At 33.9% G+C, this 17,787-nt stretch overlaps 1 protein-coding gene across 2 annotated transcripts; it reads left to right on the plus strand.

Annotated features, from left to right (window-relative positions):
- The first annotated feature begins 944 nt into the window (after positions 1-944).
- On the plus strand, positions 945-16,840 carry LOC149065558 (uncharacterized protein F58A4.6). Of its 2 annotated transcripts, none has more exons than XM_089253769.1 (4): positions 945-1,387; positions 4,283-4,397; positions 8,318-8,463; positions 15,753-16,840. In XM_089253769.1, the coding sequence occupies exons 1-4, from the start codon at positions 1,377-1,379 to the stop codon at positions 15,880-15,882; spliced, it is 402 nt and encodes a 133-aa protein (XP_089109895.1). In that variant the 5' UTR covers positions 945-1,376; the 3' UTR covers positions 15,883-16,840. The 2 variants fall into 2 exon arrangements, with proteins under 2 accessions (XP_089109895.1, XP_089109894.1); XM_089253768.1 differs by having other exon boundaries at positions 959-1,499.
- The last annotated feature ends 947 nt before the right edge of the window (positions 16,841-17,787 follow it).

The following is a 17,787-nucleotide window of genomic DNA, read 5'->3' on the forward strand; positions in this document are numbered from 1 at the left end:
TCGAAACTTGAAAACTATAAAAGTTTTTTAGTTTCAGGTTTTTAACCACCACCAAACCAGAACATGGCTCCCACTCTGTCCCAAGATAGGGATATAAGCGGTTAGGTTTTTAACCAATCGTAGACGACGCGGGTTTCCAGAATCAGAAACCTGGCTTAAAGCCAGGTTTTCCTAGGCGCAGGTTTTCTATGCCGCGCGCAACGTGAATATTCCAGCGATGGCCCCCACATCCTGAAGCAGGGTCCCTAGGCTGGAATCCTTTACGGGCCCTCCGGTCAGACTTTCCACGGGCCCTTCTATAGTTAATTTATAGCGTGAAAAACAAAAAATGAGAATTGTCCCGGACCCCAGGGCTAGAGCCCTGTCAGCCCCGCCCATGGGGGGGGAACCATGCTTCCAACGCGCACGCCGTCCACTCACCAATAGGAGAAGTGGTACGACTGTTTTCCTACAGAGCGCAACTCGTCTCACGACAGCGTTTTACGTCGGGCGCGATTGACGGACTGCTTCTGGAGGAGTCAAATGCGTCGTGTGTTTCACCGATCTTCTCTTCATTTTTGTTGTTTTCTTTCACTTCCCTTCAAACCGGAGCATGCAGACGACATAGTAGCTGATGCCAGGGCAATATGCTGTATAGCAGCCCTGAGCTGATGCACCTCGCTAGGAAAACACCAAAACGCGTAGCGTGATTACGTAACACGTTTCTGCCGACACCAAATGATCCAGTTCGGCTCACACGGCTCAAGAAACCTACTTCTAGGAAAATCCGGCTTAATAGGTGACTGGAATAAGGATTTCTAGTCGATATAATGCGCCCTACATCAAGAATCTTAACATCCTGTATTTTTCTCTAGAAAATATGGCCAGCGTGAATATTCCGAAACCACTCAAAGAGGACTTTACGGTAAAATGCTTGTCATATGGTCTCGAGTATATGTTTTTATGTGAGATCAACGTCGTCCGAAGTAACGATCTGAATGTGAAGATAGCATTGGACTGAAGGAGATGGAAGTGAACGGTAGATTATTAAATATCACTGCGCGTATATCCCCACACTTTTCTTACGAAATTTACTTTGGGAATTATACCTTGTGTAAAGACTTTTTGTGTCATATGAATGATTTAGAAGCGGCTCTCACAGATAGTGAACCCAACTATGGTGATTTAGACAAAATGATTAAAGACATCAATTTCAATGATTCTCCAACTTCACATGTTTGTATATGTTATCAGGATCTTGTCAAGTCTTCCACAAATCGAGTTTTAAAGTTTGGAATGGATGCATATTTCTTTGCGCGAATGGTCATTGAACTGAAGAGATCAGCGACGCTTCGAAAAAATCTTTTGATTGCTATATTTAGGCAATATCAAAAAAGATGCAAGAAACGTGAGCATACAATTAAAGACAATTTTTGTTGGCACTGCCAAACAGTTCAGTGGCAAATACATATTTCAGTGTCTTTGAAAATGGAACCTAATGATATCATTGATAAATATGGGTATTTGGCGTATTATTATATGTATTAATGTTTATAATGTAATATACTGTTATACCTATCAATATGATTGCATTTAAGTGTGCTTATTGATACCAAGATGTTAGAGCAGGGAATCTCAAACTTTTTGGACTAGCTACACTGTTAGAAATTTTGGATATCTCGCAGCATTCCCTAGTGCAGTGATGTGCTGATTGGGAATTTGCAGCCCCCATTGCTACATGCAATATAGTATATTTTAACTCACAAAATGTCTTGCAGCACTTCATGATTTTTTTATTCGTAAAAATAGTGGAAAAGTCTAAATAAACACTCAAATGTTGGAGGAATTATAACAGTTTTACCAGTCTGATAATTGGTAATGAAATCTGTGTTTTTAGAAATAGCTAATTTTTCTGATGTGTCATTCATAGTAATAATTTGTAAATTAATCCTTGAACAGTTCGTATTGCAAATGGATGATGAGCTGTTGAATTGCTTATTGATGGTTTGTGTGAGACATGACATAACCACCAAAACTCTGCAACTGATTTTATCCTGTTGTCTAGATCTTTCCTGGATTTGCTGCAGAGTCTGAAACTGCTGTATTGATTAAATAAAAAAATTAAATAGTTTTCTCTCTCTATATATATATAATATTCTATAAATAGTCTTTTACTTGTAGTTGTGATATATTTCTGCGAACAGTTAGGTACCATCATGATTAATACATTGCCTATTTTGTGGTGATAAGACAGGTATCTTATAGACGGGAAAGTATGACATTTTACTGGGGAACCGTTAGTCCTAGAGATATATTTTCAATTGGAAAAAGTTTTTAAATAACGTAGTATTCAGATGTGTCATTCATGTTTCAAGAGGTTGTATATTGTAGTTATAAAGTAGTATAGTTATAGTATATAGTAGTTATATATAAAATAAAAATATTAACTTTTTATACAGTTCCTTTGTTCCCCCAAAACCCAATTAAAAAGTTGTTGCCCTGTCTCTCCTGATGCCAACAAAAAAAAAAATTTCATGTTTCTAAGTGCAATATTTACTGAGATATGTGAATTCAAAAATGGAAGAACATTAGGAAAAAAAACCAAACCTTTAGAATTCGAATTTTGAAGACGGAAACAACTTTCTCATTGGGTTTTAGGACACACTGAGACTGTATATAAAGTAAATTTTTTCTATTTTAACCCCTTGAAACACAAATGACATATCTGAGTACTATGCTTTATTTGGAAAGTTTTCTAATTGGAAATATACCTCTAAGATCAATGGTTTGCCAGTAAAATGTCATATCCCCCATTTGCTATGCACCCTGTATATTGTATTATATACAGAATACATTAGGAATTCTCTTTGTATTGTGTAAAATGTCTGCAGGAAAGAGCTGTTGTAAGTGACCAAAGGAGTTTGATTGTTATATTAATTTCTGGGTTAGAAGCTAGCTACAGTTTTAGTGAGTTGAGTTCACTTGCTCTGAGATGGACAAGATGAAAATAAAGAAAATGTGATATTGTGTAGAGAAAATATATAGAAACTGTGACCACTTGTGTAATCTTGCTTGACACTAATTTGGCAAGCACCACACACACTGTGAGTATGTAAAGGTGTTGTAGACATTTGAATTAAATATAAGGGCTGGTTGTTTTGCTAACACCATTTTGTGGAGCACTGTTAGATTAGTTCAGCTAGTGTATTACCAAAAGAGAACCTTGGCTGAAAATTAACTTCAGTCTTGATTGAGTTCACTCACTTGTGACTGTTATTATTAAAAAAGTAGCATAATATGTAGAAAAATACATGAAGTTTGGTATTATTGTGTCACTATTGTATGTTATTATTGTGGAACCATTCCAGGCATCTGTCCAGCTGAAATTTGGGTCTATTTTCCGGACCATATGAAAAATGTTCCCTTCACAAAATACGAATTAACAAAACCATAAATTTGACATTTCATTTGTGATAAATTACATAAATCATTTCGCTTTTCACATGACCATTTGTTTTTCACAAAATTAATGACCATTTACCCAAAATCCAACCCTGCAATAAATGTTGGGACAGACTTCTGCATTCACGTCTTGCAATCCAGCTATATGTGCCAAATGGAGGATATTTGGTTGTCCCATTGATATTCGTTGTACAGGGAATGTCATGAAAATTCTTGTTCAGGTCCCATCAGTATAAATTTATGCTTGTTGAAAGCAGTGGAAGTCATGCGAATATGATTTTTGTTTCATTTTCTTTTGAAAAGCTTTAATTTTTATCTATTGTTATTTTTTTACAACATTGTTTCATTTAAATAAATTCATTCCTCTCAGCAAAAAGAAGGGAAAAATTAAATGTTTGTTTTAATCACTTTAAAATATTTTTCTTTATTCTACTTTTATATTTTTTATTGTTTTTCCTCATACATATATTAAAAACTTGAAAAAGAATTTATGATACAAGGAAAAGGAGAATTGTTCTCTTTAGGTTATAAACATAGTGCATGTTGGTTTCCGATTCTGCAAGTTAGCACTGTTGCGGATTAGTTAAAAACCCAAATTTCAAGTTTTTTAACAAGTCAGCAATGAAGCTGACTCACAGAATCAGAAACCAGCATGCACTATGTTTGTACCTTTACACTTATAGGAAGGCATATTTTCGACTATTTGCCCATTCAGTGGTTACTGAAATTTTTGAAAATAAAAGGTTGGGAAAATATTTTTGTGTTACATATGTTTAACTGTGATTATATTACATTCATACCTCTTCTAATAATAATTCTTAATCAATGTTTTCACATATAGAAACAAAAGATTTCAAATACTTGTGAATGAAAAATATGAATTGGAAACTGCTATGGCTTGGCTCTCTACTTTAGGTGGTGCTTTCTCATCTCTGGGTGATTTTCATATAGACTTTGTAAGTGTTAATTTCTCATGTCTTAAATTTAAAAAATTAGTTTAACTCGTTAAACAGTTCACATAAAAGGTTTCGGCAAGAAATTTGGATTATCTCTATTTAACGAATCTGCATTAAATATGGTTACCTTGTTCTAACCTAACCGCAGGTTGGAAAAAGAAAGAGGAGGAAGAAAAACATATAAAAGTAAAAAGTTGAATAGATAATATAGATGAAAAACTTTTTTAGTCCTCTTTTCACCCTTGCCCTACATGTTCTCTTTCACTCTTACATGTATATAATACAAAGATACATTATAAAGAAAGAAGGGAAAGAAAAAGCAACTTCTGTAGATAATAGGCAATTGCGATAATAAGGTTGCTACAAAGCTTTGCGGTGGTGAAGAGAGACAAAAGAAAACAGAACTTTTGTTTGAATGTATTCCACTAGTGTTTGGACGTAATGTTACGCCAGTGATCATAAAGAGGTTAACAACCAAGTTATTTTGAACTTTGATTTACAGCAAATTGTTTGTGAAAAATGTCTTGAAATGAGCATTTCAGAAATTTAGTCTCATGAATTGAATCAGAGATATGCTGTCCTTATAAGTTTAATGCTGAGTGGAGATACGGAGGGGTTAATGACGGAACCAACTGATCAAATGTATATATATGAATTGGCATCATCATCATCCCCCCCCCCAAGCCTTTCACATCTATCTCTGACTATGAGTGGAGGTGTTCAAAAGTTGAGAATGGCAAAATTTCTGAATTTTTCTATTTTGATATTTCTAGCTAACTCAAACCATAGATTGCTGATTACTATACTATGGTTGTATAAAAATATCAGTTATTCTCAAAAAAGTTTTTAAAAGAACTACAATGAAAAACTTTATACAGATAAATATGAAAAAACTAAAATTTGCTTATTATAGGGCTACTCTTGGGGCAAAACGCAAGGGTATTTACTATGTAGAAAATCAAGATCCATGTTTGTCTCTTTTTTTTTTTTTTCTTCTTCAAGGAGATAATCTATGCACAAGGAAAGGTATATGATGGGGGTCCTATGATGAATCTTTTTTTTTCCCCCTATTTTTTACACTATAAATTTACTTCGGAGAAACCTGTTGAAATTCCTGGGAGGAGGGGGTGGAGCATCAACGATCTTAGCTAAGGGGCCTGACTCTGGGATGTGTGCCATAGACACCAGGGTTGGTAAAAAATACAGGTTTTTGGTTTAAATAGCAAATAAAAAACAATAACATTTTTTAAAAATCAGACTTCTAATAATTAAAATAAAATGTTTATTAATTTAATTAACGCTATTCCCATATTTATTACTCTATAATCGTATATTTTAACAAAAACCAATCTTTGCAATTTAATTATTTTATAGCTTAACTCAAGCAATTAAGTGTCTGAAAATTCTTGATGTTATTATCAACCATATAATAAATACATTTAATTAGGAAGCTATTATGCAAAAAACTATGATAACAACTAGGTAAATACAATGTGTTTAATGAAGCATAATTAATGCAGAATAATTAGCAATGATTTACAATATGCAGGGAGATTATAATTAAGTTTCCATTTCAAAACACTAAAATAAGAACCACTGGTCAGAATGACTTGAAAATTTGCATGAATATTCCTAAAGCAATGGAATTTTGTATGACAAAAGGGAAAAATACTTGAAAATGTTAAATAAACGATGCTGTATACTCATCCAATGGGTGGGAAATTTGCTTGCTGAATGGAAACGATAGCCAGTTGGGGGTTAAAATGATAACTTAATTAGCATCACACTTTCATAATTCATGGAAACATCACAAAAATGACGTCATTAAACAAACAACTACAACTTTCACAAGAAATGTCGTATATATTGTCCACTGTGTTCTGACTATGAGGTGGGAGTGCAAAAAAATGCTTATTCACAACAATAGATCAGAACATGTCATGGTAATGATGTGGATATGCTTTTGATTCGTCAAAGTTTGTAGTCCGACCACTGTACATAACATATCTCATATTTTTCAATGAAGTGATATCAGCTTGCAACCTGATGACATTCTGGCAAGTTTTGACATGTTATTGTTCACCAAAGTGCACTGGGAGATGTCTTGATGAAATATTCCAAAAAGATATAGTAGGCCTTTTCCAGCTATACCTTACAACAACCTACTTCACCTGGAACATCATCTATGAGTGGACGAATGGAGTAGATATGGGAAGTCCCTTGAGTCCGGTAGTTTCCAACTTCTTTATGGAAAAATTTAGGGAGCAGGCAGTAACAACAGTACATATCCAACCAACAATTTAGCTTCATTATTTGGAGGCATGGAGAAGAACATCTTCAGATTCTTGGACCCCATCTCAACGGAATTCATGAAACATCAAGTTCACTATGGAAATAGAGAAAGAAGGACAGCCCCCGTTCTTGGATGTTCTGGTCAGCCGTCAGGGTCAACGTTTAGGCCACAACATCTATCGCAAGCCCACTCATAAGCTCTCCAAACATCATCCTCACCAAAAACGATGCATATTAAAAGCATTGATTTAGAGGGCAAAAAGACTGTGAAGAAAAAGATTTAAATAAAGAGATTGAGCACTTAAAATCAGTTTTCTGCTCTAATAGGCACACAAAAGATGATATTGGGAAAATCCTTATGCCCTATCAAAGAATCATCAGTGAAAAATGAAGAGCCACAGTTAATTGGAAAAACTATGCTGCCTTTTATCTACGGAGTGATGGCAAGAATCGGCAAGGTCATGAAAAAACATCATACAAAGACCATTTTCAAACCAACCAGAAAAATATGTGAAATGTGATCAGTGAAAGACCACCATGACCCTTTATCAACACTGGGGATCTACAGAATACCGTGCACCTGTGACCAGGTATACATTGAAACCACAAAAGGACCTGTGGCCACGAGAATAAAAGAGCACGCACAATGCTGCAGCATGGGCCAAACTGAACAGTTGGAGCAAAGCATGCCCTTAAGGGCAACCACATTGTACAGTTCAGCAAAACACAGGTAATAGATAATGTTGACCATTTCTTTCTACGTATCTACGGAGAGGCTACTGAAATATACAAGCACAAAAACAGCTATAATAGAAAAGAAGAAACTTTGAAATTGAGCAGATCCTGGACCCCAGAGCTCTCAGAAGAATGAGAACCTTCCCCTTTAAGTTCCAACAACAGAATGATGACAACAGCCAATCAGATAACTCCACATCTATCTGCCAATCAGGTTGCTTATATCCCCCTAGGGGGACAGAGTGGGGCCACGGTTGGTCAATCACAGAGGCCAATCATGTTCTTCCAGCCTAAGAACTATTTTCAGTTCACTGCCAGCCATAGAATCAACTGACCAATCACAAAACGATAGTGTATGTCAAGCCACTTGTGTGTGTGTAAATACAGCCTGAGACTGGAAAAATTGACTTTTGATCCAGTTTTATCAATTCTCACGATGCTAACCACTAGTGTTAGGGAAATGTTGAGAACTAACTCAAACAGACGACGGTCTTCAAATTTGAACAGAAAATTTTTGATTCTTATTTAGTTCCATTTCTCATATAATCTTACCAATTTCAAATTTTTTTAAATAGTCTTATTATTTTAATAGTATATTCTGTAAGAAAATTAGGTTTGATTTCAGTTAAGCACATTCCTTTTCAAGCTGGTATGGATATAAGTTGGCATATAAGCATGTTTGTGGCTGTTGAAGTTATCTTTGATTTTCTATGCTATAACTATATTGTGATTATTTGATAACAAGATGTATGTAAATAAATCCTAAGTTTTGACTTGTAATTCAAATCGCTCCTGTTCTCCAGTGTACATGAAGTTATTTGATGTCAGATTTTTTTTAAATATTGATGTTGAAAGCCTCGTAACATTATATTTGTTCATGATTTTTGTTTTAGGCAAAAAAAGCTGAACAAATTTCAGTTCAACAGCTTAAGATTGCATTAAGGCTTGGAGACCCACTCACTGTAGGCAGATGCCAGATTTACATTGCTATGAGCCTATTGCAACTTGGCCATTATAAAGAAACTAAACAATTAATAAGGTAGGGATGTTACTGAATAAAGTTTTAGAATTATAAAAGTAGACGTGATGAAAACCTATTGTTGGAATGATATATATATATAATTCTTTTGAGAGTTAAACTGTAAACAAGTTCTCCTTAATAAACTTAGTTTTATTTTTTTGCACTCCAGAAAATATAGGTAAATTATTGTTAACTTCATGCAGTAGCTAAATCTGAAGGAATTAAGCTGCAAATCTATTTAATATATATAAATGCAGAGCTCCTACTCAAAAAATTAGAAAAAGTAGGGCTCTTCCAGAGAACATAATCATTGCATTAAAAAAAAAATATGAATTCAATGTATTTTTTTTTTTTTGAATTTTTGAAAATTTTAAATAAGAACGAGTCAATGCAATTTCAATCTTTTAATTCATTTTATGAAATGAACCATTTTCTTCATTTTAATTTTTATATTGTATGAATACATTGATGTCATGTTATCAATTCGCGCAAGCTGTTCCTAATGTATTTTTTTGAAAAAGTTGCGGGGCCAGAACTGCAAAATCTTCATCTTTTAAGTACTCAGATCCTATGGTAAGCATTGAAATATCCTGCCAACCAATCAAAAGGTCTAAATTAATATTTTTTCCTCGATTTGTATTTATGAGCCTATCTTAAGGACCATATTGGCTAGCCTCTGCGTGGGGGGGGGGGGTGTAACAGAAAAAAAAAACAGCTAAAAAACAGGTGGTGTCATCCTGCCTTCTTTTATTTTTCTAGCAGGTATACCACAACGTATTTCTTTTCATTAGAGGGAATGGATTGGCCCCCCCCCCTTCTCAAAAACTATAAAAAATACCCCACAGCAATCATTCTTTATTTGATTTTTTGACCCCCAACAGACCACTCAGTGTCCGGCTGAGGATAGCTTTGTGCTACACTATATGGCTATCTGTCTTTAATTGCTTGAGAACAATTTTGTTTTTTGAAAAACTTTTCATCATTTTCACACCCCTCTACTTCTAGGATTACATTTACTACCAGCACTCAAAAGAAGGTCTTTATGGTGGCTCTATTTTACTGAAGCCTCTTCTATAGTTGGTGTCATGGTCTACCATCAGTCCCACAACTTATGTCATAAAAACACCAAGATTACATGCAATACTTTTTTTTCCTTCTCTCGTGTAGGGGAAAAATTGCAAAAAAATATTCTATTTATTTTGTCTCAAATTAAATTTTTTTGGTCGTTTTTACAAATTTCTTCGTGGCCTCATTAGCAGCCGTGTCTCCCCTTTTGCAAGATTTTAATCCGTGGCCCCCTGGAATATCCTGGAGCTCCTGGTTGAGAACCACTGTTCTAGAATATATGCTATTTCAAAAACATGTTGGCAATACAATAAATGAAATACAAAGTTCTTTAATAAATTTTTAAAAATCCTCCTAAACCTCCAACTCCTTTTTGAAATATTAGTTTAAGGCTGGGATTACACTGTATGTATATTATGTAACCAAAAAGCCTATTGGTTACATTTGCTGGATGTAACCAATACAATTATTCATGGATTTTTCAAGTTTTATAAAAGAACTTTTATCACTGTTATAGTGTAATCCCGGCCTTAGAGTAACTTCAGCTCCAATCCAAAAAATTTGAATGTGACCAATTCCATATACTTTGCAGACGAATACAGCATATACACAGTGAATTCTGTTTATAATAAAGTTTTTCAAAAATTCGTCATGGAAAAATCATGAGCTGGAAAATGCTTCAAATGGAAAATCTTGATGAGTATTAAGAGTTAGAACCATGAAAATAAGAAAACCAGGAAAACAGTATAAGCGGGATCCACTGTAAATAAAAATTGAAAGTATAATTCATATGGGAATTGACATATTGGAAAGTCACAAAATTACAATAGTGTTCAAACTTGGTTTAAAAAAATTGGTTTTTTTTTCAAAATAAAAAATATAAATATTTAATATTTTGTGACATCTCCCCCTCTTACCTCACTCTTTAAAGTCCAAGATGGCCCAGATAGGGAGTATGGGTATGTTTTGGATTTGTTAAGGGCGAGAAGAAAACGAGATCTTGTGACCGGCGGAAACCTGGAAAATAAGTCCAAGTCACATGAAAGGGTGAGGTAAAAAAATAGTTGTCAGTACTTGGATAGGGTCTACTTTGAGGAAAAAAACCGGCTATTAAAGAGTTAATAACCTGCCATATATGATTTTGCACGTGATCAACTAGAGTTTTTCCCCTGGTCATTTTTACTAATACTTGTCTAAGCTTTCTAAACATTCATTTTGGTCTTTTGGAAGAATATTTTAAGGTGCCTCTTCATGACACACAACAAATTAATTTATGATTATTGAAAGAAGTTTTTAGATATTATTTCTCAAAATATGATGTTTATGTAACAAAATTTGACATGTCAAATGAAATCATTGAATTTTTTGTATGTTCTTTGAAGTTAACTGGGAAAGAGATTGCCATTCTCAAAAAAGTTTGTTGTATATTTTTGAATTTATACAATAGTGTTCCATAGCCTATTGTAAGTCATATAAAGTGGGTTCCATCGTATATATATATTTTTTTATATTCCAGGTCTTAAATACAAACACAAAGGCAGCAACAGGCAAATTGCCCAGTGAGGTAGTTGAAAAAATATGCTCATAAAAAACATAGATATCAAAAATAACTAAAATACAGCAACCCAATATAAAAGCATATATCACAAAATGAAAAACTAATTAATATATAATACACAGCCCATAAAAAAGATTATATATGGTTGTCTTATCCATGTATGGATAGCTTTTCAATCCCACTGTTTATCATACTACTTTTTAAATGTGTCAATTGTGTTGGAATTTATTACTACCAGAGGTAAGCTATTCAATTTATTCATACTGGTGTTCTCTTGTTGAAGCAGTTTATTGACAGCATGGTAATAACTCGTGATCCATTCTATCCATCCCGTTGAAAATTTTAAACACTTCAATCATATCCCCCAACACTTGTAGGCCTATTCTTTCAATGTAACCATTCAGGAAATCAAGTCTGTCTTCATATCTCAAGCATTGTTGTGCCAACAAGAGCGTGTGTAGCTCTTCTCTGCACCCCCTTAACCAAGTTTATGTTCCTCTGTAAGTATGGTCTTAAAAAACCTTACAGCATACATACTCCAGTTCATAGGATGAACCTCAGAGTTCCACTTTTCCGAGGAACTCGGAAAAGTGGAAAAATGACTAAGAGAATGTGAAGATATTTCTTCAAGAATGAAGCCAAGCATTCTATTTACTTTTGACCACTGCTGAACAATGTTCAGAAAATCTAAGCACTTTTCTATGAGAATTCGAAAATCAGTGACACTAGTGACACATCAGGGATAGTAATACCATTCACATGGCTCCCACAAGGGTAGGGGGATTATCAGGGCCCGGGATATAAAATAACTATAGAAGGACCCCTGTGAAAAGTCTGACAGGGCCCTCAAAATATCCCAGCCTAGGGCCCTGCTCCAGGATGTGTAGGCAATGACCATTCAACTCATAAGTGAAACATGGGTTGTTCGAACCAAAATGAGCAACCATGTATGTATCAACTCTAAAGGTCATGTTAAAGTTCATCTGGAGCATCTTATTGCTTGCATTCCTGCTACCCCCATTAGCTTCACGTCATCTGTGAATTCACTAACAATCCTTTTGATATACTGAAACTTATTAATATAATGTACGCACACACAGAAAGTAAATAACATGACGTACACAAACATGGTCTACTCCCATTGTGTCCAAGGCAAACTATTAAAGATTTATGCAAGTAGCAAACACATTCCAAAGCAGAGTGAATAGCATAACACAAACTTCTGAATGTTAATATGAAATAACGTCAGATTTTTCACGTAAAAATCATTTCAACTCAATGAATCCAAATAATTCATATCAGGAATCACAAGTACCATTATTATGGGTGACATTTGATCAGAGTCATTTAAACACTAAATGCAGTAATTTAATGATGATTAGTCTTGGCTTGTTTTTGTTAGCCAAGGGAACGCAATGAAATTTCATGATATCCTTTCTGGGTTATAAACATCTAGTTGACTACTGATTTTGCTCTGGGACACAGTCGATTTCAATGTTAGAAGACTGATCCCAGTTACACCTTTTCAATCTTGATTTGAATACTTTCAATTTTATGTTTCAGAACACTGTTTTCAAATTCCAATTTTTGTGTTTAAGCCCTTCAATTCCTTAAGGTCATTTTTTACTTGTATTAGTTCAGATTTCATTTCACTTAGTAAGTCAGGGCTCCCACTCAAATTATAAAAAGTAGGATAGGGAAGGGCACCCCCTTAGATAACAATCATAGCATAATAAAAAAATGCCTAAGAAAAATTAAAAAAAAAACAAAAACATTTCATAGCCTCCCCACTATAAGATTGACTCGAGACAAAGCAAAATGACAGAAATGACTTGGTTACAAAAAGAATTTCTGCCAAAAACAGTACTAGCAACTACAGATAAATATTTTCTGTCTCTCGTGGCAATATATATTGCATTCTTTTCTTTGTTTTTGGAATCTTCCAAAGTGCAAAGTCTGTCAACTCCCTTCGGCAATGTACATTTTTTTAAGAACGACGCTTTTTCGAGACCACTTTTGAAAGCACAAGCACAGTGCAAAATTTATAAATTACAAGTCCAATGTAAATATCTCAAGGTGAACCAAATGGTTTTACTGTGCTGCCCATCCTTTTTTTACACTTTACTGTTCAATACCAGTGTAATCGTTTTTGAAAAATGAAGCATTTTCATTTCTAGCTTTTTGCTGAGCATTGTAAATATTGTTTATGTCTCTTCATGCCTTAAAAATACAGAAGACAATTGAATGCTATTGGGTAGCATCAGAATCCCCAAACCTAGAATAAGTCCATGTATCCAACTTCTTTGTAATGCAAACTATTGTTTCACCAATACACACAAAATATGGACTAATTTTGAATGATGAATGTTAGTTACTGTCCAAAACCATGAGGTAGTAAATACAAAATTATTTTTTCCATCCAGACAAATGTTTTTAATGACTACTCTACTTGTTGAACCCTCAAACTAAGCAAATGAAAAATTAATAAACTAAATGGTCCACATACACCCCGAAATAGCTTTAAAAATTTCTTACAATTTCTGCTTTGGTAGAATCATTAATTGCAATCTACAAAATGTTTAATATTTGGCAATATATATATATTGATGATTCCCTGCTCAATTAAAATGAATTACATGAATTTTGTTGACAGGATTTGGTAAGAAAAGTAGGACAAAAACTTGAAGGTAGGACAAAACTGAGAAAGTAGGGCAAAAGTATGACATTTTACCAAAAAGTAGAACCCCTGCTCTGTGTTTTGTCGTTGAATTCTAGGGCTTTGTTGAGTTTTAGTGCTTCAACTCGAACAGCTTTACACGTGGCATCATTTTGAAAGTCAGTTCATTTTTTTAGTTGTTAGAGCATAGTCATCGGTTCATTTTTTAACAAATCTTGTGTTCAGTTTCTTCTATTTCTGGATTACATTGACCGCAAATACCATGAATATTTTCATCTTTAACTAATTCCCTGAAACTTGATTCTGGAATGCTAAAACATTGTGGATGAAACAGTGATTTATAATGGGTGCATTGTAACCTCTTGTTTATCAAATACTGTTCCCTTACAAAACAAGTATTTAGACTCCATTTTAATGTTTCACGAGGAAAACTCACTAATTACAAATAAAACGCTCTTTCACCTGAGGATGTATTTATTATTTTTCTCTTCGAGAAAGTCCGATGTAATCACAGTTCATTTGTTGATCATCTGTAATAAATTTTAATTCATTCTGTGCATGTGTATAAGTTTACTGGGTAAACACATAATATATCTATATAATTTAATTCAATTATATAGCAGAATATAACATACTTCAGATTGATGAAAAAAACAAATTAAGGCTAAAACAAAGTAAACATGAGCTGCTAGACTTGCAACTGCCTCCTTTGACGTGTCACGTGATCATAGAAAAGCAAAAGTGATTTGTTGCTCATGACTTCTGCTTCCTGAACCGATGCTGGTTTTCCAACAGTATGTTATTCTCCTCTATCCATTTCACCAATTGCCTTTTCAAGATAATTTCCGAAATTTTCAAAAAGCAACTCTTCAAGTTCACTGCCCAATAATTTGACAGTTTCTCTACTACCCTTTTAACACTAGAACTGCGGAGTGGGTCAATTTGACCAAAATCAAACTTTGTTTTCATTTATTTCGTAAACTTAAGCTCAGATGATAAAAACATTTTGTGACTTTTCACGATATCATATGAGTATTAATTCACGAAAATTTTATTATCTTCACATTTCGTGTTTCAGAGCTATGGGCGCTTATACCTAGCACCGCGGTTTGGGTCATTTTGACCCAACGTACTATTCTATAGGAAAAAGGGGTGTATAATTTTCTTGCAAGTGGGGTTACCCTTTCTAAAAAGTAATTCTAAATGAAGATAGTGAAGAATAAAGGTCTTTCAAGGTCAATTTATTGTCCGGGGAGATTATCTTTTTTTTTAATGAAGAAATGGCAAGTAGAGCTAAATATTTTTCCTTCGTAAACTTGCATAACTGGAATACTGACGGAACTCAAGAAAGGTTTTGGGAAAATAAAAGTTTAACTCTAGAAAAAAATGTGTAACTGTAATTTCTGTAGGCAAACGATGTCAGAGAAAAAGAATAAAATTCTGGTTCATGCCAGATCTATTTCTGAAAAAAGTATTGTATGCTGAGATGTGTAATGAGGATTCATCCTCATCATTTACCCAAGATTTGGTAAATGGCTACAAGGTCTAGGCCCTCCACAGCTATCATAGTTTCTAAAAATCTTTATTACCCACGCTCCTGGCATTTATTAGCACACATTTTAATTTTCCCCATGATTTAGTGTCAATCAAGAAGCCATCCAAGTCAGAGGTGGGTAATTACTATTATTAACTGACCCACATTCCTATCTACCTGGTCTGGGAATAAAAAAACCTGACCTATCCTATAAGCTTATCATAAACCTCCCAGATCCCCTTCCTATTCAGGTGAATCCCATCCCAACGAAGCCATCTCTCAGTGAACTCCAAAAATTTGACCTCAAGAGAGGAGCAAATGTCCTCCAGGCCTCTGAGCTGCTTAAATATTTTCTGTTGCTATATTAAGTGCCTTAATTTCAATAAACTAAAGTCATGATAAAACATTTGTTTTTCATTACTCATGCACTGGTGTTTGAATTTTTATTCATTGTTATTTTCTCTATTTTGTAGGAAGTTATACGAATTTTCAGTAGTAGGTGAAGGAAAAAATGACTTCAGACTCAAAAACATGTGCATAGCTGTTCAAAATCGACTCAAATATATGTTGCATTTTAAGAAAACAAGCTTTTTGTCAACATAGTAGAAACATTGAGAAAAAATATATTTTTAGAATTTGTCTTTTAAAAAAGGAGGATGCAAGTCTTTTGTCTTAGTGATGCCTCCGATTTTTGACATTTTATTTTTTTTACATATCACACTATACTCTGTTGAGTACTTGGCACAAGTTATCTGTTTTGCATAATGTATATTAAGCAACACTGTGATCCTTTACGTTATTTATAGTTGGAGCAGTTCATGATAACTGTAAATAGTTTTCAACGTGCATATGACAAATGAAACATTTTCTATGTTGTTCTCTTGTGACATGAATTTATGAGTGAATTGATCTGTAAATAAAATCGCCTTATTGTCCCTATTTGCAGACAGAAAAAAAAAAATAAATATATATATAAATTAGCTGATTAAGACACACATATAGCAGGTTTTCAAGTAATTTTTTGAGACCTGCATTTTATGCTCGGTAGTGAACTAATTCAAATTATTTGCATTAATTTCTTTTTTTTTTTGACAGACTTGTTTTAATTACTTGATAGTCCTCATATATTTATGCAATGGACAATCTACCATCAAAATGACATGAATGTTATATTTATCTGTTTTATAATATCTTTGAACTTCAGTTTGCAAAGTGAAATAAGAAATATTAATCATATCATATATATGCTTTCGTTATTGCATTCATATTACATTTCTAGTTTTTGCATTAATGTTTTTGATTTTACTCATGTTATCTTTTGGTTACACCATGTTAGTTTAAACTATTTGTTTTGCAAAAATGTGTATTGTTAAAATTTGTGTTCCAACCAATAGTTTACACATGTTGCACAGAATTTGAAGAAAATGTTTTTCTGATGTCGCACTTTATCTACAGGTTGTCATTCAAGGAAAAGTTTTAAATTTATACTGTTTTTCAAGTATTTGTTTTAGATGCGTTGATCTGTAGCAAAATAAAGATGGCCCAGTATCTTTTGGATTTATTTTACATAAATTATGTAGATTGCCTTTACAACACTTAATCTTCAAATTTTGGATATCTCGCATTTTAAACAGTGGGAAATTAAGAATTTAAACAAACTATATGGTTTGCTATTGATTCAACCAGGTACAAGAATTTTTACACACCACTTTTTTCCCTCTTGTGGTTAATGATCCCTCTTTTCAGTGGCCAAGATATGTTAGTTATCTTTGCAAAAAGACGTAACTAGTACCCATCCCATGAATTTTTGAATAGTGCCTACAAGAAATTAATTGTAGGCACTAAGTTGATTGAAATCTCAGTTATACTGATCTATTTAACAATCTCGACCAGCGGTTCTCAACCGTTTTTGACTCGCGGAGTCCTTTCTAGTATATAATTTCTATGGAGGAGCCCCATAGACCTATTTTTTCTTTCACCGATTATTAAAAAATAAATTTTTTCCGAATTTTCTCAAGGTATTGCAGAGCCCCTGGGAAGTTCACGAGGAGTCGCGGTTCAGAACCGCTGCTCTAGACAATGAAAATACAGCGAAACCTGTCTATAACGATACTGTAGGGACCTAAAAAAATAGTTTGATCATTGTTGTAAAGAGTTTGAGCATTTGCGTTATTTCTTACTGAATAGGAATTCCACCAGGACCAAAGGAAATATCGTTATACACAGGTTTTACTGTATTAGTCCTACTGATCTAATTCTTGGATGGTGGTTGAATAGAAAGTTCAAGGTCCACATCAGATGTACTGACACTTTAGCCCCGTTTACATGGGAAATAGAAAGTGGTTTAGAACCCACAAAAAATCAAAAGGGTGTAAGAAGTCCTACCGTAATATTGCACATATAAACAGTGCTTTTGAATAAGGTGATTGAGAAGAAAAAACTGCAAAAACAGCATTTGTCTATTGCTGGTCAGCGCAGTTAACGTGAAAAAAACTTTTTGTGTAAAAT

The sequence above is a fragment of the Pholcus phalangioides genome, unplaced genomic scaffold (genome assembly GCF_987345545.1).
Source record: "Pholcus phalangioides strain wild (caught in Gottingen) unplaced genomic scaffold, Ppha-v1.0 ptg000039l_1, whole genome shotgun sequence".
Taxonomy (NCBI): domain Eukaryota; kingdom Metazoa; phylum Arthropoda; class Arachnida; order Araneae; family Pholcidae; genus Pholcus; species Pholcus phalangioides.